The 23,936-nt window shown below is 42.2% G+C and overlaps 1 protein-coding gene across 1 annotated transcript in view; it reads right to left on the bottom strand.

Annotated features, from left to right (window-relative positions):
* Lama4 (laminin, alpha 4) overlaps window positions 1-23,936 on the bottom strand; it is a 144,674-nt gene that overhangs the window by 73,600 nt on the left and 47,138 nt on the right. Inside the window, exons 4-8 of the mRNA NM_010681.4 lie at window positions 19,188-19,268; window positions 9,840-10,054; window positions 7,893-7,967; window positions 6,005-6,156; window positions 3,468-3,578 (exon numbers count right to left, since the gene is read on the bottom strand). Coding sequence (NP_034811.2) covers window positions 3,468-3,578; window positions 6,005-6,156; window positions 7,893-7,967; window positions 9,840-10,054; window positions 19,188-19,268 — 634 coding nt within the window. The remainder of the gene's footprint in view (window positions 1-3,467; window positions 3,579-6,004; window positions 6,157-7,892; window positions 7,968-9,839; window positions 10,055-19,187; window positions 19,269-23,936) is intronic.

Raw genomic sequence — 23,936 nt, 5'->3', positions numbered from 1 at the left:
CTCAGAGACAGAGAAGCTGCATGTATGATCTTGAGTGACCCTGCCTCCAGTTAATTGTGATTAGTGAATAAAGATGCCAATAGCTGGGCAGAAGAGACAGGTAGGGTTAAGGTTTGGCAGGTTTGGGAGAAGCAGAAGGAAGCTCCCATAGGAGAAAAGAAGAACGTCCATGAGAGGAGGAAGGACAGCTGCCATGGTTAGGTAAGCCATAGAAACGTGGCCATGTGGGCTGGCCAATTAGGGCTAAGAGCAGCCCAGATGAAACATAGTAAGTAATAACTTGGGTTATGAATAGGAAGGTAGGTTCTAACAGCATGGAGGGTAGGCAGTTGCCCAGCTGTTGTGCTGCCTAGGCACACAAGGTGTCTTTCACCTTGGAACATAAATGGTCTAAGGTAGGTAAAAACCCACGCTGAGACTTTTAATATTTTTTCCTATACATCCGTTATGACATTTTTTTTTTGCATGAGCTGATATATAGGTACTCCTCTGTGTGGGTAAAAAAATGGGGTAACTGATCTCTGTCACTATGGCCTCCATTGCAGACTTTTAGGACCCATAGAGTGAAGTGAAAGACTGACAGTGAGAGGGAGCTGCTGTTTCTACCTCTGCCTGTAGGCCGCCATGCTCTCTCCACTTTGGGCATTATAGGCTTGGGAGCACAGGAGATTGGAATCTTGGCCTGATCTTTGGTATTTTCTATATAGGACTCATCAGCAGTAGCAACAGAAAAAGCCTTTGGAGCATGGTTCTTTGTAACCACAGATACATGGGCATCCTTCAGGGTATTCCCTGAAGGGGTAAATGGTATGAAATGATTGTAGGGATTTCCAAATGGGGGTTGGAAGACTTAGATATGGAAGTTGGCAAACAAACAACAACAATAACATACCTCTCAAACCCCAAACTACTCCAAAACCCAGTGACTTGAGATGAATAGAATTTGTGAGATTTTGACCATATGGAACCCATGGATAGAGGTACTAAATGTCAAGTTTGAGACCATAGTAATATGGTTTTTAATCACTGTGGGAAGGAGTATCCACAAGGAAAGTACAGCATGTATTTGCCTGGTGCCCATAGAGGTCAGAAGAGGGTGTTGAATCCCCCTGAGACTGGAGTTATAGACAGTTGTAGCTGCTGTGTGGATGCTAAGAACAGAACCTGAGACCTCTGCAAGAGCAGTAAGTGCCCTGAATCACTGAACCAACTCTCCAGCCTTGTGTAAGTTTTCATAAGCCATGTTTCTCTCTGAGTATTTTTCTGTCTATTTAAATATTTATTTAGCGTTTCTCTGAGAATTGAAACTGTAACTTGTCAAATCTATTGTCTATATTTTTTCAGATCCTCATACTGTATTTATTATATGCCATTTCCTCTTGGTGTTAATAATTGCTTGATTCTATTTTCCTGTGAACTTGAAGTTTATTCTTGATTCTTTAATCTACCTGAAGTTCATTTTAATTTATGATGTTGTACTGGCTGGTTTTGTGTGTCAATTTGACACAAGCTGGAGTTATCACAGAGAAAGGAGCTTCAGTTGAGGAAATGCCTCCATGAGGTCCAGCTATAAAGCATTTTTCTCAATTAATGATCAAAGGGGGAGGGTCCATTGTGGGTGGTGCCATTCCTGGGCTGGTAGTCTTCGTTTCTATAAGAAAGCAAGCTGATGAAGGGGTTTGCAGGCCCATAGGAGCAACAATATGAACTAACCAGTACTCCCCCCCCCCCCCCAGAGCTCCCTGGGACTAAACCACCAATCAAAGAAAACACATGGTGGGACTCATGGCTCTAGCTGCATATGTAGCAGAGGATGGTCTAGGTGCTCATCAATGGGAGGAGAGGCCCTTGGTCCTGTGAAGGTTCTATGCCCCAGTATAGGGGAATGCCAGGGCCAGGAAGCAGGAGTGGGTGGGTTGGGGAGCAGGGGGAGGGGGGAGTGGATAGGAGATTTTCAGAGGGTAAACTAGGAAAGGGGATAATATTTGAAATGTAAATAAAGAAAATATCTAATTTAAAAAAAAAAAGAAAAAAGAAAAAGAGATTCCTAAGCAGAATGTTAAAAAAAAAAGAAAGCAAGCTGAGCAAGCCAGGGGAAGTAAGCCAGTAAGTAACATCCCTCCATGGCCTCTGCATCAGCTCCTGCTTCCTGACCTGCTTGAGTTCCAGTCCTGATTTCCTTTGGTGATGAACAGCAGTATGGAAGTGTAAGCTGCATAAACCCTTTCCTCCCCAACTTGCTTCTTGGTCATGATGTTTTGTGCAGGAATAGAAACCCTGACTAAGACAGATGTAAAGGCTGAACTTTGATTTTTTAAAAAATTAATTTATTATTTTGTGTGTGTGTGTGTGTGTGTGCACGTGCGTGCGCATGCACACATGTAGCATGCATAATTAAAATAAGAACTTTTAAAAGTGAGCTCACTCCACATGAGTTCTAAGGACTAAACTCAGGTTAGGCTTGTGTGGCAAGTTTTTACCAGCTAATTTTTTCTTTCTTTTTATTAACATTTAAAGTGTTTATTGTATACAATAAAGAACATTCCTGGGATGCTTGATAACTCTTAATCTGTACAGTTCTATGCAAACAGTTAAATGACTTTCTTAGTTGTAGCACATATCAAGTATGTTAGCTGGAATAAATGCATAGAAATTCACCATAAGCACAACATTTCCAGAAAAGCTATTAAAATGGGAAGACAGGAAGATGCCCTTTATCAAATTTCACTGTAGATCTGGCCTTGATTTTTTGAGACACTCAAGGGTCACAGAACTTTTCTTGCCTGGGCTTTTAAAAGCCTCATTGCTTGTGATTCACTAGGCTTATCCAGGCTAACTGTATTCTTCAAGGTTGACCCTGTAGTTTAAAATTTTCCTACTAGATTGAATCATTTAATATAGAGAAGCTCTGTAAGCAGGAAAAAAAAAATCAAACCAAACCATTCCAAAACAAAACCAAACCAAGCCAAGCCAAACCAAACCAAACAAAAACAAAACCAACTCAAATACATTCAGGAAGTTCTTGAAACAGACCAGATTCACCAGGCCCCTCTTTGTCAGAATAAACAATAAAAGCTGAGAGTCCCCCCTTCAGATAAGTTGAGCTTAGGTGCAAAGAAGACCCTCAGACCAGACCATCTGCCTGCAAGAAACAGAAACCAACTGAGGCGCCTGGAAGAGGTTTAGACCAACTGAGTCACTTGGAAAGAACCCTCTCCAACCTGTTGAGCAGCCTGCAGGCTGCATAATGTTTCAGGTTCCCAGCTTTTTAAGATATCAGCCATGCTGTGGTGGGCCTTGGTGATGTAAACTGTTTATAGAGTAATTTCTGCTCCTGTAAATTGCTCTTCATCCATATTCCTATAAGTAACTTTGGACTTTGGTAGTATCAGGGGTGAATAGACGTGTGTGTTGTATCTCCCCAGGAGAAGTTTGACACACAGCAGGCACAGACTCGGAACACATACCTTCTCATGGAGTCCCTCTACATCAGGCAGGAGGCTTCTCAGTGTGTTCTCCGAGTTGTTTATCTGTATCTTTCTTAGGGTATACTGGTTTTCTCTTTCTGACAGCCTTGTCTGTGGGAGGGAAAAAGTTAAAAATATTTTATTTTTATTTATTCTTAGATTAAATATTTGTGTATATCTTAGTGTGAATTTATGAATGAGTGCAGTGTTTAGTGGCCAGAAGGGGGTGTTGGATTGCCTGGAGCTGGAGTTATTGGTGATTGTAAGTCACTCAGCATGGGTGCTAGGAACTTAACTCTGGTTATCAATAAGAACACCATTAAGTTGCTGAGCCATCTTCCCAGCCTCAGACACCAGAGTCCGAGTACATGACTCTTTCAGTATAGGAGATTTAGGTAGATTGTAACTTCTACTCTTTTCTTTTAAAATATATTTTATTGTATGTGTATGGTTGTTTTGTCTGCACGATGTATGTGCAATGTCTAAGAGGCCAGAGAGGGCATTAGATTCCCTGGAATCTGGAGTTACAGACAGTTGTGAACCTTCACGTGGGTGCTAGGAATTGAACCCAGGTCCTCTGCAAGAGCAGTCAGTGTTTGCAGTCTTTGTACTGGCTGGTTTTCTGTGTCAACTTGACAAAGGCTGGGGTTATCACAGAGAAAGGAGCTTCAGTTGGGGAAATGCCTCCATGAGATCCAGCTGTGGGGCATTTCCTCAATTAGTGATCAAGGGGGAAAGGCCCCTTGTGGGTGGGATCATCTCTGGGCTGGTAGTCTTGGGTTCTATAAGAGAGCAGGCTGAGCAAGCCAGTGGAAGTAAGCCAGTAATGAACATCCCTCCATGGCCTCTGCATCAGCTCCTGCTTCCTGACCTGCTTGAGTTCCAGTCCTGACTTCCTTTGGTGATGAACAGCAGTATGGAAGTGTAAGCTGAATAAACCCTTTCCTCCCCAACTTGCTTCTTGGTCATGATGTTTGTGCAGGAATAGAAACCCTAACTAAGACAGTGTTCTTAACCACTAAGCCATTTTTCCAGCTCATGTTCTCTGTTCTTTATAGACTGATCACAGACTGCTGCAGAATTCTGTTAAGGGTGGGGTATACAGCTCTGGGAACTGAAAATCTGTCATTTAATATGGTTCAGCGACCTCTGGGAGGCACCGAGCTGACTGTAGGGAAAGAGATCCTTTTTTTATTGTTGAAAACACGATAGTTAGGATGGAGGTGGCCCTGGGAATCCGGCAAACTTCAATCTGATTGGGTCTTAGAGAAACTTATCAAGTAATCAGGATGAAAGAAAATGGATTTTAGAAACACATTTTCCTCTTCTGGGTATAAAGAGATCAATTCTCTTTATTTTGGGCCATTGCTCCCCCCCTCTTTTGCATTTTTTGGAGGCTTGGTAGAAATGTTGCTGTCCTGGGGCCACTTTGGATTAAGTCCCTTAGGTGTGCCTTATAGAAAGGGTGGTATATTTACTGCCCTGGGTCCAGGCAAGTCTTTGAGAATTAATGCTCTTATGTGTCTAGGCAGGGGAGTTTGGCAAAACAGTTCTGAGTGCTCACTAAGATCCTGCACAGCACTACAGTTTGGGATACTATTTTAGTCTGCTCTACACATTTTCAGTCAATTGTGGATATTATTTGAACCTCCAAAGAGTAATAAACACTTATGCCACGTACTGTTTTAATGGTTCTACATATCCTAGCTCCCTTGGTACCTTCCTCATGCCTATATGAGGACACTGAGAAGCAGAGATTAACTTTCCTGAGCTCATGGAGCAATGGGCAGAGCTGGGGTGTGAGCAAAACAATCTTAACCATTATGTTAGCTTGACTAAGAAAATAAATGGGTGTGCTGGTATTATATCTGATGACTTTTCACTGAACACTGTTGTTTATAAAAACATCCATTAGTTGTGATGGAGGTCCATTATGAAAGGAAAGCCTTTTAAAGCTTAGATGGGTGAGGTTTTTTATTTTATTTTTATCTATTTATTTTTATTTTTTCCATTGCCTGCCTTTTACTACTTTGCTCTGTAGAGGTATGAGAACAAACACATTTATGTATATGTTTGTGAGTTTGAGGATGTGTGTGTATGTGTGTGTGTTTCACAAAGAGATTGAGAGACTGGAAAAACAAGAGAGAACAAGTGTAAGAAGGACAAATTGGAAGCAGGGAGGAAAAACTCCCCTAAACCCTGCAAACTGAACTAAGGTATACCGGGCAGACTTGCACTTGAATAATAAAGACACAGCTTAGAAAATAAAAGTTTCTCGTGTAGATATTAATCTTTTAGTCATTTCGTTTTTCACAGACTCTCTTACATAAGTCTACTGCTTTTGATTGAGGCATTAGCTCATGATTATCGTGAACTTTTCTTAACTCTCTGTGTAACTGGGTATTATCTATGTTGAACCTACACAATCTATAATATAACCATGGAACTCAGATGCCAACAGGTCCTAGAGGTTGCTAAGAGGGAGCCTGTGGAACTGCAGTGAAAAGAGCAGACAAAAAGAGCAACATTCAACATACTCTGAGGAGGTGGATGGTAGAGTTCATGTCGGTCACGTGTCTATGCGCCGCAGCGCCAGAGGACACGCTCAGCAGCCCGGATTTGCTCTCTTCGATGGAGAGCGCTGCTAATCGCAGGTCATCGGTCAAGTCCCAGACGCACTTATCACAGCCTGGAGATGAAATAGGAATGTCATTTCTGCAGAGCCAAAAGGCAGCCTGGATTCATATGGCTTTAATATAGACCCCCTTGGTTAGTACCATGTTTATTTTTATTTCCCAAGAAATTGATACGGCCACATAGAACCTGTCTTTACCAAACCAAGCCATACATCGGGCAGGAGTCCCACTTAACATAATGAGAACCAGACATTGAGACAGCAGGTTAATAAGAACACTAATTGTTAACAGAAAGGACTATTATAGGATAGGTGGAGAAGAAGCCCTTACCACTTTTCCTATTATTCATGGTCCCCTTACCCCCCAGATTCTGATCCTGTCAGCTTCCTGTCTTTGCTTGGTGGCAGCTGGTAGAGCAGGCTGGGGGCCAAGCATCATTCTTTTCTCATCAGCTTCTCTCAGTCAGTCCAGGAATGCTGCACCTGCCTTTGCCTCCCCCAGGGAGGGCCTGGCTCCTCTCCATGCCCCCCACCACGACCCTGTGTCTAGATGAACAAGTCCTCAGAGCAGGACTGTAGGGTACACTTGTTGGCTAATGTCATGACTTGGTCTCTGAGGTAGGAGCTAAAGCTGAAACTAAACCTGGACAGGCTCAAGAGACAAGCCCCAGCTTCTCTCTCCTCACCTTTCACACTGTGAGCCCCACCCGGAACCCAGCTGCCCTCCATGGACATAATTAAAAAGAACACACACCAAGCCTTGAGCCCCATCCTGGCCTCTCTGCACCTTGCCGATTCCCAAACTCCTTCCCACAGGCTCTGCTATTTCCTGCAGAGTTGTCAGACACTAAAGGGTTAATGCATGCTCATTTGTTAATTTGTTATTAACATAGCACTACCTTTAAGCTCCCTTAGAAAATGAGTCCCCAGACTACACTTCAGGCTGCTGAAGAAAAATGTTTAAGGCTATGTAGGCATCTGGCCGCCTTTAAGTGGAGCTAGTCCAGGATGCTGTAGTTGATAACTGCAGGCTTTTCCCTGCTGTGTCTCACATCTCGGGCATCTTCTAAGAGATGATAAACTGGCAGTTTTATAATCTTCTACCCACAAGGACTTTTTTGGGACCGATATACTTTTCCTTGGAGGAAGGGATGCATGATGTTCAAATACTCTTTGAGACAAAAAATTTTCGTTGCTCTTGAGTGACAGAGCAATTTAAGCAAAAGAGAAGGCAGCTCTACTTTGTAACTCCTTGTCAGTTTACTTCTGGTCAGTCTTCACATTTGGGTGTGTCGGGAAGAGCTGCTTAAGTCTCCTGGCTTTTCAGTTTCTACAGCTGCCCGGGTAGCACCAGTCAGCCAACGTAGACAGGGCTCTGTCCTGAGAGCTGAGTGTGAAGACTAGGTAAGTAAGATGTCTAAAGTCTCAGAGTGAGGTCCGCAAAAACTGCCTCACTGCTGACTGAGATGGAGGCCACCAGGGACCTTTGCACAAGGTCCGTTACCCTGGAGCAAATACCAGCTGCTAAACCAGGGGTGGGAGTGAAACCCTTTCAGGGAAAGTGATATCACACTCATACATTTACTACTTATTGTGATGTGTGTGTGTGTGTGCGCAAATGTGAGTGTGGATGTCAGAGGGTATCTTGTGGGAATCAGTTCTTTTCTTCCACATTTTCGATTTAAAAAAAAAAAAAACTACAAATGGGTTGCAACACCTGTTAGCATATTAGAGAAATTGGTTAGTCATTAAGGTTCTGCTACTTTTCCTTATAGTTGGGCAGTTCTTGCCTGTAGGGACTTCAAATCCTTCTTCCAAGCACTCTCCGGTTACACTGTCACACGGGCCGCCCCCACAGTTGCACACTATGGGAGACAGAAACACAGAGTAAGGAGCCATCTTCTCATGCCTAAAACAAGACGGTGTTTCCATGGTTTCCAGAAATGCTGGCTACTGGTGTGCAATCCTGCGATGGGGATTAATTATATTTATCCTGAAGGGTATGGAGTCTGTGATAACATCCTTTAACCAGTTCAATGCAGGTAAGAGATGTTAAAAATAGGACTGGAAGCAAAACTGAATCTCGCTTTCCTAGGATTCTTTTCCCAACTCTTTAGGATGCTATCCTAACGCAACAGATGCCTCAGTCCCAAAAGGCCCAGGAAATTTCACAAGGAAACAAAGGCCACAGAGCTCAGCATTCTCCTTCCCTCACAGAGTCTCCACAGCAGCGAGGTCCCTGCCAGCTGTGAGGGAAGAGCCCCAGAACGGGACAGTGAGGAGGCCCAGGAGCAATGCTTGCCTCCTAAGTTTTGACCCCTGGCAAGAATGACTCCAAACTCCAAAAGAGAGGTATCTGGGGAGTGGATGCTAGGCATAATTCAGGGAAAGAATTGGAAACAAATTTACATGAATTTAAAAGGCTTTCACCTACTGATGGCTTTCTGTAATGCCTTTATAAAAACAAAATTCAATCTTATCTGGCTTTTCATTTTTTGCTAGTTCCCCCCCCCCCCCCCCCAGGGTGGGGAGCTGGCAAGGGTGGGGACTGAACCAAGCATATGGTTTACCACTGAGTTACACTCCCAATCCCCTCTGAGTTTTTGTGTGGAAGTAAATTTATAACATTTTAAGAAGAATTCCTAAGCTATCCTAAGCTGGTCATAAGTTGCAATAGAACTGTGAGTTGCCCTAACAGAATGATCATAGCAGATTAGCTCCAAGGGGCACATCACTTATTACACGTCAGCTATGCAGTGCTCCACACAATGCAGACTTATTAGACCCCGCTGCAAGCTTGTGCTCTATGGCTTCCCACACGGTGTCATCTAGGATCGACCTGCATCGTTGTTATTTAAATACAGGCTTGGTACTGCTTTGAGAATAATGGCACCAATTTCTAAGGCTTTATTTTTTCTGACAGCACTTCTAAGGCCCCCGACCCCACGTCTGATTGACTGGACAGTCTTCCTTGTGGCTCTGGAAGTGTTTCTTTTCCGCAGGTATGCTTATTTTCATTGTGCCCAGGTCACAAGTGCATTCTCCTTAATTTTAAACTCTTCCCTTTGTCAGTCTTTCAAGTGATTCTTTCAACAGGGGTTTTCCAGAATGCAGGCTGTAAGTGCACCAGGCCCCCTTCTCCCCTGCCCTTCCTAATAGCCAACCAGGGGGAAGCACTCAGCTTCAGCCCCGCTGGAACGAAAGCAGTTTAACTTCCCTTCTGAAGAGCTTCAGTCCATGCAGCAAATGTACGGGAGAAGTGCACACTGCAATCGAACTGAAGTCTAACCCATTAGATTTCTTACACTCTCAGAGAGATACTGACTGACAATCTGAGGAAATCTAGGGGGGCCATGCGTGCTCATGCTTTGCAAATTTACTCAAATGGAATGTTAATTTTATTAAGCATAAGTGAGAGAGGAGACAGCTTCCAGTACAAAAATAATTCACTTGAGCCACACCAGCTACCACTTTCCCTTCAATCAAAATCACCAATGTGAATAGAATAAGACAGAAATCACTCCGCTGATGTCTCTTGTGAATATCCACCCACGAGCTAAGGTTCATTGGTAGCCTCGATGAGAAGTGTAACTGGGGTAAATGTTGATGTATATTGCTCTAGATAAATGTCAGGAGGACACTGGCAATATTTCCTCAACAGAAATTCTTCACCTAAGTCAGTCCTGGTGGAGAGCTATGCTGGCCAAGCAGCTGGTCGCGGGACTTGGGGTCTGTACCTGCACAGTTCTTGGCTGTCCTGGCGTCTCCATAGTAACCAGGTGCACAGCGTTCACACTTGAATCCGGTGGTATTTCGTAAGCAGTTCCTGCACTGGCCAGTGATTTCATCACAGTCTTCAAAGATCAGGTTGGGATCCGAATTTCCACTGCAGTCACATTTCTTACAGGTGCTTCCAATGAGTAAGGGGTTTCCATAGTAACCAGGAGCACATCTGAAAGGTGTTAAACATGTTAAATTTCTTAGCATTCATAGACATTTCATTATTTAAAAAAAATCTTCCCTACATAGAAAATATAGTGGATATTTGTAGATGCCCACCTGGAATTCATATCAATTCTCCCATTTTATTAATATGATCAGACTTCTAAAAATTTATTCTGTTATTTATTTGCATATTCTTTTTGACGTTGTGTGTCCCTATACAGTCAAAGCTGGTCTTGAACTCATAATTCATTATTCTGCCTCGGCTTGCTAAGATTATAGGCATTATGTCCCCACATTTAGAGTTCTTTTGTTTTTTTAAGGAACCACTCTTTCTCAATGTGTTGTAGACTACTCAGATTCGAGTGTCTTGATGAAATTAGTGTGAGGGCATGGTTGGTAATCTTGGGGATTGGTGTGCATGGGTGGCATGTAATGGGTGGCATCACATTTTGTTGTACTGCATTCTACCTCTCTGCCAAGGGAGAGAACACACACACACACACACACACACACACACACACACTAAACAGAATCTGGTCTGGTTAGGAGCAAATGCTGAGAGTATGGGAGTGGCTGGAGCAAAGAAAGCCTTCTTTGGGAGTTTTAGACCAGGCTCTTTAAGGGGGAAGGCCTTTCCTGTGGCAGTCATTAATGAAGCAGCTCTCTGAGATGATCCTTGCTTGTTCGTATTGCTTTATTTGATGAAGGATGTGAATGCATATGCTTTATTTGGGGTGAACCCGGGTCCCAAATAAATACCAAGGTCAGAAGCTCATTGGCTGAATAATAGCCTGGTCAAAATGTTAGTGGCTTCTCTACTGTGAGTCAAATCATAGCCTGCCCTGCCATAATGAGTTGTTCAAGCAACCAAGTCAGTACTGAATACTCTCCTAGCCTAAAGAGACCAAACTGGGAGTAATTCCTTGGAAGCTGTCCTAGTTAGGGTTACTTTTGCTATGATGAAGCACCATGACCAAAAGCAAATTGTGGAGGAAAGGTTTGGGGGTGCTTATACTTCCATATCATAGTCCATCACTGAAGGAAGGCAGCACAGGTGGGTACTCAAGAAGGGCAGGAACTTGAAGGTGGGAGCTATACAGAGGCCATGGAGGACACTGCTTATTGTCTTGAATATCATAGATTTTTCAAGCCTGCTTTCTTAGGGATGGGACCACCCACATGGACTGGGCCTTCCCTTGTCAGTCACTAAGAAAATGCCCTACGGCTAGATCTTCTGATATTCTCAATTGATGTTCCCTTCTTTCAGATGACACTAGTTTGTGTCAGTTAACATAAAACTAACTAGCACAGATGCATAGCCCAGCTCCTTGCTTGAAAGTCATAGAGCAGCAGACCAGACTCTTAGCTACTGGCTGCCATCTTGTGATTGAGCGTAGTCTGGACACAAAGTATGTGGCAGAACTGACAACACCAGAAGTAATCAGAGTTGAATCCTGACTTCTGTTCTTCTAGGTGCTTTAGTATGCAAACTACGAGAGACCAGTGCCTACTTGCATTTATTGAGGAAGAAGAGCCAATGTCTATATCATAGCAGCCTTTAAGGAGGACACCCAGCAAAGTGGGAGGCAGAGACTGAAGTCTATTCAGCCTTCACTCATAAGCCAAACTGTGTACTCTGGGTAAAGATTCTTCTGTCTAGAGACAAAAATGCCTTCTTCTTCTTCCCCAAAGGTGATATAAGAGATCCTGTTTTGAGAGATAAGACTGCTGGCTTCACTTAAGGGGACACCTGCCCATAGGCTCCAGTTATTTGTTACCAGACTGTTAGGGAACAAAGGACTTGGACTTGCAGATCTTACTTTTAAAGGGAAAAGTAGGACTTTGGATTCTGATGCAGCAGTGTTTTTCTAGAGACCAGCAGAGTAGTCAAGGTTAAACTATGCATGTTTGCTGGATGACTGTGGAACAGCCTTTGCTGCAGAGCCCAACACTAGAGTGGATGAGGGACTCAGAGTAGCTGAAGGCAGCATGGGAGGCATTGGAAGAAACATATAGTCCCTCCTAGTGGAGCTGATGGTCAGACAGAGGAACCAGGTTTCATATGAAGAGGAAACACATAAAGAGAAATCTAGGGGAGGATTCTGAGTGTCATGAAAGTGATATGGAAAGAAGTGGTGTTGGCCATTCTTAAAAGGGATCTGAGAGAGCAGAGATGGCTATGGCTGGTTAGGGCTACCGGATATTGTGTTGGGAGTGGACAGTAAGGGAGACCTTTCCAAAGAGGTCAAACCATCAGGCCAGTGATAATAAGATTCTGCATTAGAAAAAGCTTTCCTTTTGAGGTATGAGACCCATGATTCAGAACCTTTGGGACAAAGATCAATGAGTGCGAACAAATCATATGTAACTCCAGGATCCTCTGACCACACTATTGATCAACATGTGTTGTGTGGCCTCTCAGTCTATTTCTGATGTCTGTCTCTTGGTGTAGCTGTAGTATTGGTATCTGTCAATCTATATCCGTTGCATGTCTGAGACGGCATCTCAGAGCTTCTGTGTTGGCTCCTTCAGTTTCCACTGACAGCTGGAGGAAAGACCTCTCACATCTAGCATTCTGAGGCCCAGAGGCTACTCCAGTTTTTCTGGATCATGTGGGAGATCACAGTACAAGGGCCAGACCTTCAAACCCTGATGTTCTTTCCCTTGCTCTACATTGCACCACACTGCCACTGTTACGAGTGAGTAAATAAATTCACCCAACAGAGGGACAATTCATGTCCATTTTATGTAAGGCATAGAGGCAGGCAGGAAGAGGAAAACCACATGGTTCCTGTTCTGAAAGAACAGGAAATGAATTAAACATAATATAATGCTCTCTACAAGCCTATGAAAAAGATGAGGATGAATGTACGTTCTACACACTCCACAAAGAAACACCCTGAGAGGAAATATCCAATGAGCTTTGTTATTCATATTTCCTCATGTCTTTGTGCCTCAGATTTCTATGGCCTTTGGTCTCCCAGCCAGCATAAATTATTCATCTATGGAGAATGTGACTGGATTGAATTTCTATCCTTTGCTGTAGTTCACTAAACAGAAAATATTAGACTACAAGTCTAGGTTCATTGAAATTGGATTCAGATTCACTTCAGGGTGCAGCTGGGAATCTTGAGGTCTTGGGGTGGGGTGACAGGTGCTGGTTTATCCATCTTGCATGTAAAGAAAACATTTTTTCCTTTCTTTCTTTCTTTCTTTCTTTCTTTCTTTCTTTCTTCCTTCCTTCCTCCCTCCCTCCCTCCCTCCCTCCCTCCCTCTCTCTCTCTCTCTCTCTCTCTCTCTCTCTCTTTCTTTCTTTCTTTCTTTCTTTCTTTCTTTCTTCCTTCCTCCCTTTCTTTCTTTCTTTCTTTCTTTCTTTCTTTCTTTCTTTCTTTCTTTCCTCTCTCTCTCTTTCTCTCTTTCTTTCTTTCTTTCTTTCTTTCTTTCTTTCTTTCTTTTTTGCTTTTTGAGACAGGGTCTTCTGTAGCTTAGGTTGACCTTGAACTTGCTATGTAGCAAAGAATAACCTTGACCCTTGTCCTCCTGGTTCTCCTTTCACTTCCCAGATGCTAGGATTACAGGCCTGTGCCACCATGCTCAGCCTTAAAAAAAAAGGGGGGGTGTGGGGGGCAATTTTGATCTATAGCTATTGTTTTGCCTCCTTCCTCTTCTACTTTGTCGCCATGGGGCACACAGCTGTCACTGAAAGCCTTTTTTGAGAAAACCAAAACTCCTTGCTTGCTTAGTACAGAAATGTTTCTGGGAGGATCATACTCTAGTCTCTCTGAGGGTCAGTAAGGAGGTACTTGAAGAGAGAAAAGCCATATTAGAGAGCAGGCATCATCTAACTCTGCTTCAAAGGCTGAGAAATAAGGCTAGAGAAACGTAAGTGTGCTCAAGATTAGAAGTACAAAGGCCAGCGGCATGGCAGAGAATAGCACCCAGAACTCTATGAAAGTGATGAAACTGATAGTTGTTCAAAAGACTTGGTGCCTTTTAGAGCAAATTGGGCTACATTTCTGAATCTTCTTTACTGTTCTTCTCTATCTCAAAGGCCATCATCATTAAAGTCATCATTGCCATCTCTGATGACACTGTATACTCTGCTTGTGTCTCTTTGCTGGACTCATTTCCCTGTGTACACTTTAGGGGACTAAGTTCACTTTGGATTTGGTTTGTTTTCCCCCATTCTCCTCTGATCCTCTAGGAACAGCACCTACATGGAAGGAAAATATTCATGGGGGTCTTAGAATGTTCCTTATAGTGCCACCAAATTGAGAGGATGGAAGTATATATTAAAAGCATGTGATTAAAGGCAATGTGGATGACTGAGGCAGAAGCATTGAAACCAAATATGTTTGAGATCTGAAAAACAGCATTGAATGCCAGGTCTGTGGGTTTTGACATTGGATTTATCACTAAACAACAATATGAGCTTAGATTAAGTCTCCTCATGGCTCTGTTAGCTCCCCCATCTTTCAAGTGTGCCTCTTGTGGACTGAAGGTCACACTGGATAGGAATGAGAAAAACAAACTTTCCCAAAACTTCAGCTTGTGAATTTTCCAATTATATACAGTAGCAGCCAACTTCCATTTAAAGCTATTTAGTCAAAAAGCATTCATACAGTGAGCACATACAGAAATCATTCAACAAGAGTTAGCTATTACTGTTAGCATCACAGTTGTAGTCTTAGAACAGACAGATCTAAAGTCCTCATCTGGTGGTTGTGAGGAGTGGATGTGTATCAAGTAGGAGGAGAGAAGAAGAGATTGGTGGGCAGAGAAGTTGTGGACACAACTGTGATGACGAGGTGGGTGGCTGCATTTGATCTATGCTCCTTCACAGGGCAAGAGACAGACTAAGCAGAATGTGTCTTATATTTTAGACCTTCTAACTTGTACACAGTATGACTTCACTTTAAAGAATATTTTCATAGGCTAAAACCCTTCCAGTGTTCATTAAAAATAATCTTAGCATATTTCAAATATAAAAGCAGGTGAAAACTCTGTATGCTTCTGGCTTTTATATGTCTGCAAAGAAAACCAGAGTGGAATTTCAAATAGAGTATGGACAAATGTAGTCTCTCCTCCCCCAGCCTGAAACCTGCTTGCTCAGGGGTGGAGCTTCCTGCTCATTCGTTCTGCCACGCCCACTGCTGGAACCTGCGGAGCCACACACGTGCACCTTTCTACTGGACCAGAGATTATTCGGCGGGAATCGGGTCCCCTCCCCCTTCCTTCATAACTAGTGTCGCAACAATAAAATTTGAGCTTTGATCAAAATAACTGTCTTGGCTACATCTCTTTTTCTCGCCACCTAGCCCCTCTTCTCTTCCAAGTTTCCAAAATGCCTTTCCAGGCTAGAACCCAGGTTGTGGTCTACTGGCCAGACACAACAGACAAAACTAAAAGAAATCAGAGGGCCAGATAGATGACTCCATGGTCAAGAGGAGTGGTCAACCCTTTGCTCTAGCAAAGGGTTGGGATTTTGATCCTAGCACCCAAATTTTATCTCACAACCATCATCTCCACTTCCAAGGGATCTGATATGTGTATCTAGTCTCCTCAGGCAAGCTTTTATACATACAAGATTAACTAATATTTTATAAAGCAACAAGCAATCAGATTCAAATGAATAGGAACTCAAGATGTCAGATGATGTCTTGATGAAGTGTGGAGCTTGCAATGGACTTTGTGATGTGGGGTTATGAGATAGTGTCTCACTTTTTTGCCCTGGCTAGCCCCAAACTAGGCTCAAGCCTCCTGCCTCAGGTATGTAGGACTACAAGGGTATGCATGTACCTGCACCTGGCTTTAGTCCTTACTGTTTACTGCTTTTTGTGAGTGGTTTTCTGGTGTCTCCTCCTCTAGCCTTGGTGTTCCTCAAGGACAAGAGACTGCCTCTTAGATGAACTCATACCAGAATCACTCCACCCTGCACTGTAAGACCCAAGTTTTGGTGTACAGGACCTCTGCACTTTCTCTCTAGGTGGAGGGAGTGTGAAGGGGAGAGTTGGGAAGAACAGGAAAGAGCAGATGAAGCTCAGAGAGTTTCTTATACTGACCCTTTTCATGCAGGCAGTAGATTCTAGAAGGGAAGCTTTCTTCTAGTCCCTTAGTAGATGGTGGATGCAGAGCATTTCAGAAGGATCTAAGAGGTTAGCATGTCTCCCCTGCATCTCAGAGGTTTGTTTAAATGATGCTCTTAAACAGGAGAGCATTTGGGAAAACCAGTGCAAAGACATAACAATAACTTAAATGTGTTTACCCCAAGTGTTCAAATCCTGACTCCCTACTGCTCCACCACCACCAGTAATGTGGCTTCAGACAAGTCCCTTGGCACAGTTTCCTCATCAGCACAATGACAAAATGTGACCTCCTCTCAGAGTGGTTGCAGGGCTGACCAGTAAGGATGTAAGTCAGGGAGGATGTAAGAGGTGAGTAGGGGTGACACTAATGCCCTCACAATGTCAAAGGAAAGGGACTCAGGAAGATGAGTCAACTCATCCCAGGCACACCTGATGCCAGTGATGACCATGAGTCAGTAGCTACAATGGCTCACTTGCCACCAGCTACCTGTCACTGAGCATTTGCTAGGTTCCAGGGGCTGTCCTTCAACCCTGGCAATATTATCTCACAGTATGGGTATGAGGTAGGTGCTGCCTTTCCCGTATTGTGTGGGAGTGGGAATTAATACTGAGTGAAGTCAAATAACTTCCCTAGAGCATCACAGAGTGGTCTGGACACAGCCCAATGATGGATCTCTGTAACACCCACCTTCTACTTCTGAAACTAGTGCTCGTTCTAGTCTTTAAATAAATGTTAAAATTTTATGTATTTTATTTTAAATTAAGTTTTAACATGAAAAGTAATGGGTTTGTCATGGCATATTTTTTTTTCTCTTTCTCTGTTACACACACACACACACACACACACAGACACATACACTTATACTTGTAAAAAAAATCTGCCCCTCAAGTGTCCCCCTATCTACCTTCTCCTCACCGTCTTGGTTTCCTTTCTTCCCAAACAGTCCTGCCTTCTGTTTTCATGATATATATCACTAGGGTTTTTTTTTTTTGTGTGTGTGTACGCTTGCCTTACTCTTTTTCTTTCCCTCTTCTTAATTCTGTTTCTATTTTTGTGTCACATACACTTGCACCTGCACATGCCCATTTAAGTCTATGTTCTGAGAAAAACACAAAAGCCCATCTTTTCCATCTGGCTCAGTTTGCTAAACATAATTGCCTTTATCCAGTTTTATCCATTCTCCCCTACAAATGTCATAATTTAGTTCTGCTTAAGACCTGAATAAAATTCTGTTGCATAAATATGCATTGTCTTATCTACTTATCCACTGATAGAGCTCTCGGCTTCTTCCATACCTTTGCTCACTGTGAACAGTGCAGTAAAACATGGTCATGCAAATATCTCTGTGGCATACTGTTTAGAATTCCTCTACCATATAATATGCAACTGGAGTTCTTTCTACAACATAAATTTTCCAGGGCAATATAAACATCATATCAGATCTTGGCTTACTGGGTAATGGCAGATCCCACAAGCTTCTGATGTGTTCAGGGTAATTATTTATCTGCAATCATGTGTCTGTAGTGGGCATTCTGCCCTGTGTCAGGGTGGGAACCCTTGTATCCCCATAGAAGTCTTATGTGTACCAGTCTGGCACTTGATCAGCAGAGCCATTAACTCCTCCTGGCAGACTCTGGAGAGACCCATTAGCAATACGCTTTGTCCTAATCAAACTATACAGAATTTAACTTCAGACACAGGAGACAAAGCCCCACCCTAGCCTGGTACACAATCACCTCAGATCTATGGAGCCAGAGAATGAGTAAATTCTGTGCCTTGTATTTCTGTCTCCAAATAAGGAGGCATGCAATGATTGTGTCACAAATATTAATTAATCACCCCATGTCATCTCCTTTGCCAATCCTCCCATGGACTGATAACCATGTGGGTCCTCAGCTTCTGTTTCCCACCTGTAACGTTGATGGAAAGGAAACGTCTATTCACCAGGTACAAGAATTACCTCTACCTCTGATACTTTTAAAAGTTAGTATAGCAACATAGAGGTATCTTTTCTTTACCACAAGCTGTGGCTGTTTTTGAGTTTCAGAACTCTGAGAGATACAAGGTGATTTCTTAGAAGACAGATAGCTTTATAATTAAGGATTTATTTCTTAAGCCACAGGCTGAGTTTGTGAGTCCCACTGAGGAGCTGGCCTGCATATGCTGTCCACGAGGTGAGAGGCCTGTGGATATGCTGCTAGACTGAATGTTTGGCCTGTAACCCTGGCCCTTCCCTCCCTGTCTTTATGGAATTACAACATCACGAGGTTGCCTGAGTCCAATAGTGAGGCAAGTGTTCACAGTGTCTCTGTTATGAAGACCTCTCTGTGAGATTCTTTTAGTTAAAGGCATTTCATCTTAGAGAACAGTGAGTAGCTGACGGAATGGATGGCAAATATCTTACTAGGAAATCATTCAGGGGGAGCCTCCCGTGCTTAGCTCCTGAGGTCTTTCTTCAAACCACATAGCATCTAAAAAGAACATTTTGTAATCACCCAACAGGGATTCAGAACACCCAAGCTTGTGGATTTTATTTTGTAAGAAGAGGAATAATGAGAGGATTAAATAACCAGTTAGTTCTTTGCTCATTTCTCATTCTATGAGCAATAGAGAATTCAAGAGAGGAGTCACTTTCTATTTATTTAGCAAGTCTCACTCTTTATTGGAGAGATATAATTATAGTACTGGTTTGTAGTGTTGGAGAGAGCAGAGACTGTCACCAGAGTCATCTAGAGAATCTTCCCAGCACACCCAGATTCATTTCCTTCCTTCCCCATCATATTCCGAAATATGACCCCAGTCTGGACCACAAGGGGAGATTCTATCGTAGCTGTTCTGAGACATGAAGTTTGAGGACAACACCCTACTTGGGGTTCTGAAATGCTTTTTCCACCCCCAATTTGTGCATCAACTGCAAAACCATTTGAACAGAAACACAGCAGAGTTGATGTGCACATGTGCGTGTGCACACATGCTCGCCTACGCACACACACACACACAAAGCTTCCTCCAGCCCAACAGGAAAAAAAAAAGAAAGAATTTTTTCTATTTACCTTTCACAGTTAGGTCCAACATAGTTTTCTTTACAAATACACCGAACAGCTCCATTTTTCCTGTAGCAGGATTCTGCAAAGCTAGAATTGTTACACATGTTAGAAGGCATCTCATTGTCACCAATCTGTGATGCTGGAGAAAGGGGCTGGCTGAACTTTGGATTAGGTCCTTTCTACCTGGTTGTCCTCCAAACAAGTGCATTATGCTTAAACTGTTACCTTTCAGGGGAGACTGGACCAGCAAGCCCAGACTGAAAACCCTACTTACTCCATGTGAGGCCATCTCCCAGGTATACCATTACACATCTCTATTTAGAGGTGGTTTATTAGTTTTGCTTGAAGCTGTGGGGATTTCTAGCATAGCAGGTTTTATATATATGTGTATGCATGTATATATTTGAGTATATATATGCACACACACATATACTCAAATATATAACTTCAATTCAAATATATATAAGTATTCAAATATATGATATATTCAAATACATAACTTCAATTCAAATGTATATAACTATTAAAATATATAGTATATGTTCAAATATGTAATAATTTCAATTCACATATAGAAAATTTCAAATATATACATATATTCAAATATGTAAATATAAATTCAAATGTGCATATTTACTTTTCAAATGCAAATTTAAAATATATGCTCAAAACCCAGAAATAGAAAATTTACTGGTAAATTTTAGACTTGTATAGAGTTTTCTCAAATTTCTGCCACTTTCTGTGTTAGAAGTTTCTGTCTAGTTTTTCTACGTTCAACCTCTGGGTTTTTTTGTTTTTTGTTTTTTGTTTTTTTTTTGTTTTTTTGTTTTTTTGAGACAGGGTTTCTCTGTGTAGCCCTGGCTGTCCTGGAACTCACTCTGTAGACCAGGCTGGCCTTGAACTCAGAAATCCTCCTGCCTCTGCCTCCCAAGTGCGGGGATTAAAGGCATGTGCCACCACTGCCCAGCTTCAACCTCTGTTTTTAAAGATCAGGAGTCAGTCCTAAATGACATCATTCATAGAGCCTTAACCTTTTTCTCTGTGTACTTGTAAGTCTCCGGACTAAGGATCAAGGGGTCAAAGTAGATCAAAGAGCCAAAAACAAGTCTTCAAGAAAGAAATAGGGTCCATAATAAAAATATTCGTATCTATAACTATTTATCTGTATCTATCTATATAATCTATCTCCCCTCAGATTCCTCCTTTCTTTTTCTTTCTCCCACTTCCTCTTTCTTCTTTTTTCTTAAGTTAGGGGACAAAATGAAGATATAAAACAGAAAAGTAATAAAAAATATCGGTCCAGCAGAATAAATAGCTACCCTAATTTACTGGGACAGAAGAAATGGAGGGTTACCCTTTCAAGTATGGAAATTTTCACAGTGAGACACAAGTTGCGTGACATGTGGGTGTGACTTTAGTGTGTGACTTTTGCATTCTGTTTGACTTCTGTACTGTGCAATCAGAGAGTGACCTAATGATGGTTGGGGAAAAGCAAATGGGTATGTCTGCTTTGTTAAAGGTGGTTATAACATCAGGATAAAAACAGTGTATGCTCCTCATTCAAAGGTGATAGTCACAATTTATTTTCTCATCAGTTTGGTGAAAACATTCCAAAGACATTGCATTCCCTTGGCATTCTACCCTTTATTTTGTCTGATCTTATTCCTTAGTTGACCTAAAGAAGTCTTGCCCTTTGTATCCAGAAAAAGAACAAATATTCGTGTATCTTTCTTTGAAGGTATTCCAGCCAGCTAGCCTAAAGCTCAAAGAGGAAGCGTCTGCCTGGGGTGTCTGGAGTCCTGCACATTTATTTGATGTCTTATGGTTTCAAACAGATCTCATTTTCTTTAAGTGGAGTGATTAGCACAGCTGCTGGTTGACAGGGAGGTTATCTGGTCAACCCTAGAATAAACAAGTAGACTCTATGCAAATGGCCTTGGGAACCACTTCAGGGCCATTGGTTGATTTCCATGGTGCAGGCTCTGAGGCAGTGTGGTACCAACCACGGATGTTCAGTTTTGTTGTCACTAGCATTAAAATTAAAATTAAAATTAAAATTAAAATTAAAATTAAAATTAAAATTAAGGAAATCTCTAGTATTGGATGTGAAAATGAAAACCTGATGCCTTCCGCAGTCCACTCTGACTTCTGTTGTGCCCTCTGCAATGGGGAAAGTGGATTTTCTCTGGGAAAACCTTAAAGTTTAAGGAAAAATCGAAATAAAAAAAATGTGTTTGCTTACATATCTCAAGCATTACCTCCTTGCTTAAAAATAACATTTACTTTTACTTTAGCTGTGTGTCTGTGTGTGCCTGTGAGCCTCTAAGGACCCCTGGGGAGGCCTGGAGAGGGTATCCATCTCTTAGAGCTGGAGTTACAGGCAGCTCTGGGTTTCTGAGTGTTGGGAACAGAATACTAGTTCTTTGCAAGAGCAGCAAGCACTCTTAAGTGCTAAGTTACTTTTCTTCCTCCTCTCTCTTTGTTTTCGGATGTGTTGTTAACTGGAAAACCCAAGTCCTAGGTCATCAACTTGAGCCATAGATCTTTCCAGTATAATTCAGATTCCAAACTAGGTGTGTGTCTGAGAAGTTGCCTGATACCTCCTTCATTTAGACAGATACTTATTTTTTTAAAAATAGAAAGTAGCAATATGAATAGTTTTTTTAAAACTGAAAATGACAGTGGGGCATTTGACTTTTTGTAATAGATCTGGTTAATGCTTAAGATAGTTCATGAACTAAATCAATACTAAAAGCAGACCTTTTGGGGGCCCAGCTGAATCTTGTCAGTTTTGTGATGAAAACCTAACCTATCCCTTCCCCTGTGAAGCCAGTTTTCCTCAAATAGAACCATTGCCACTACAAAGGAACGTGTCAATATCTCAGAGGCCTCTCAAATCCATCCTTCCCACCCCACAGAATGTTGCTTACTCCCAGATAGCATAATTTTGTGTTTGTTTTAATTTTCTGCAGATTTTATTGTATCAGGTCTTGTACCACAGAGAAGATTGTAAGTTTTTTGTATGTGAACACTCTTCCAACATGGAAATGCATTTCTGAGGGCCTTCAGCTGCTGCTTTGGATCCTAGACGTGTGGTCTCTTGATGGCTTCGGAAACTGCTTCTGAGCTGAGGGCCAAAGACTCATTACCTAGCTGTCAATTTCTGCTGCTTTTATCGAAGGGCTAACAGCCAGAAGCAGTACTTCTTGCTCAACTAAATTACTGGATAATCGGTCTCAAAAGAGAAAGGGCCATTTGCTGCAGGCATGTAAAATCTGCTGTACTTTTGACCTAGTGAAATATGGCTTTCAGCTGTTGGATAGATACACTGCTGGCAAGAAACACCAGTTTCATATTGGCCTGATTTCATGTAGACAAAGGTCCCCAGTCTGTAGGGAACCATATTTTAGAGGTTTGATACCTTAAGACACCAATGTCAGATAATTGAGATGAGGAAGACCTGCCATGTGAATGGAGCAGAAGCGCAAATCATGACGATGTAATTAAGAGCAACTGTTTAAGATTGCTTTCCCAATTCCTGTTCCTGTCTAAAGAAATTGTCTAAGGCCCGAGCTTCTACATCCTTTTCTGAGCAGATAATGGTATATGGCATCGTCATATGGGCAAATAAGTGAAGCTTGTTATTAGGAACCTAGAGGTAAATATATTTAAATGCGGTAAATCTTAAGTGTGGTGAAAGTCTCCTCAGATGTGGTTAGGATTGATGTTTGAGAACAGAATCTTGATGAGCATTTAAAGACTACACCCCAATGAGGCTGACATTCTTGAGTGAAAATAACGGAAAGTTAATGTTTGTACTCTTCACTCTCCCTCTCAGGACTGTTCATCTTACACACATTACTAATACTGTCAGACATGACAGATCACTAAGGAAAGTCTGAAAGAGTTTAATGGTTTCTGAAAGATGCCACTGTAGAGCTTCTGACTCCACTGGCTGACAGGCATGCTGTAAGATTTGAACGCAGTTGATCCCTCAAGTGACTAGGGAAGACAAGGGAGAAATCTGGTTGTCATTTTTCTTTTTCACTTATCAGTGTGTAGGGGGGCAGATCTTTGGGCGATTTTTGTTGTGTGCATATGTGTATATGTGTGTTTGCTTGTGCATTTCTCAGAGATGGTTGTGAAATGTGCTCAGCGACTGTTCTCAAATTCTCTCCAGCTTATGTCTCGAGGCAGCGTCTCTCACCGGAACCCAGAACTCAGTGATTCAGCTAATTGATGTAACCAGATTGTTCCTGTGATCTGGATGCTCGGGTTAAAGACAAGTTGTCACACCTGCCCAGCATTTATACTGGTTCTGGGAATCCAAATCCTGGTCCTCACCAATACATGGCAGTATCTATTGAGCTGTCTCTCAACACAGTACTAGGAGTCTCTAAAGTAATTCATTTAATTTACATTCTGCAATTACTATCCATTCTGTAAATATTGTGCCTATAAGTATAACAGTGCCTGGCACAGAGTATTAGAAAAGTTACTATGTTCTATGTTTGGCAAAGCCATATCTACTTTGGCTTTCTTCTGTGTTTAAGGCACCTGCCCACATGGCCCATATATGTCACCACACCCAGTCTCACAGCCCTACTGTTGGTCCTCAACCTTACTATAACTTACTTACAAGGAAAAAAGCTGAGTTCAAAGCAGGCAAGAGAACCAAGGGATGGAACCAAAATTTAAAGCTAGCCTAACAAAAACCCTAAATCTCCCAGAGAGCAGTACACAGAGGCAAGGTAA

The sequence above is a fragment of the Mus musculus genome, chromosome 10 (genome assembly GCF_000001635.26).
Source record: "Mus musculus strain C57BL/6J chromosome 10, GRCm38.p6 C57BL/6J".
In the NCBI taxonomy this organism is placed as follows: Eukaryota; Metazoa; Chordata; class Mammalia; order Rodentia; family Muridae; genus Mus; species Mus musculus.
This window is presented reverse-complemented; position numbering and strand designations above follow the sequence as displayed.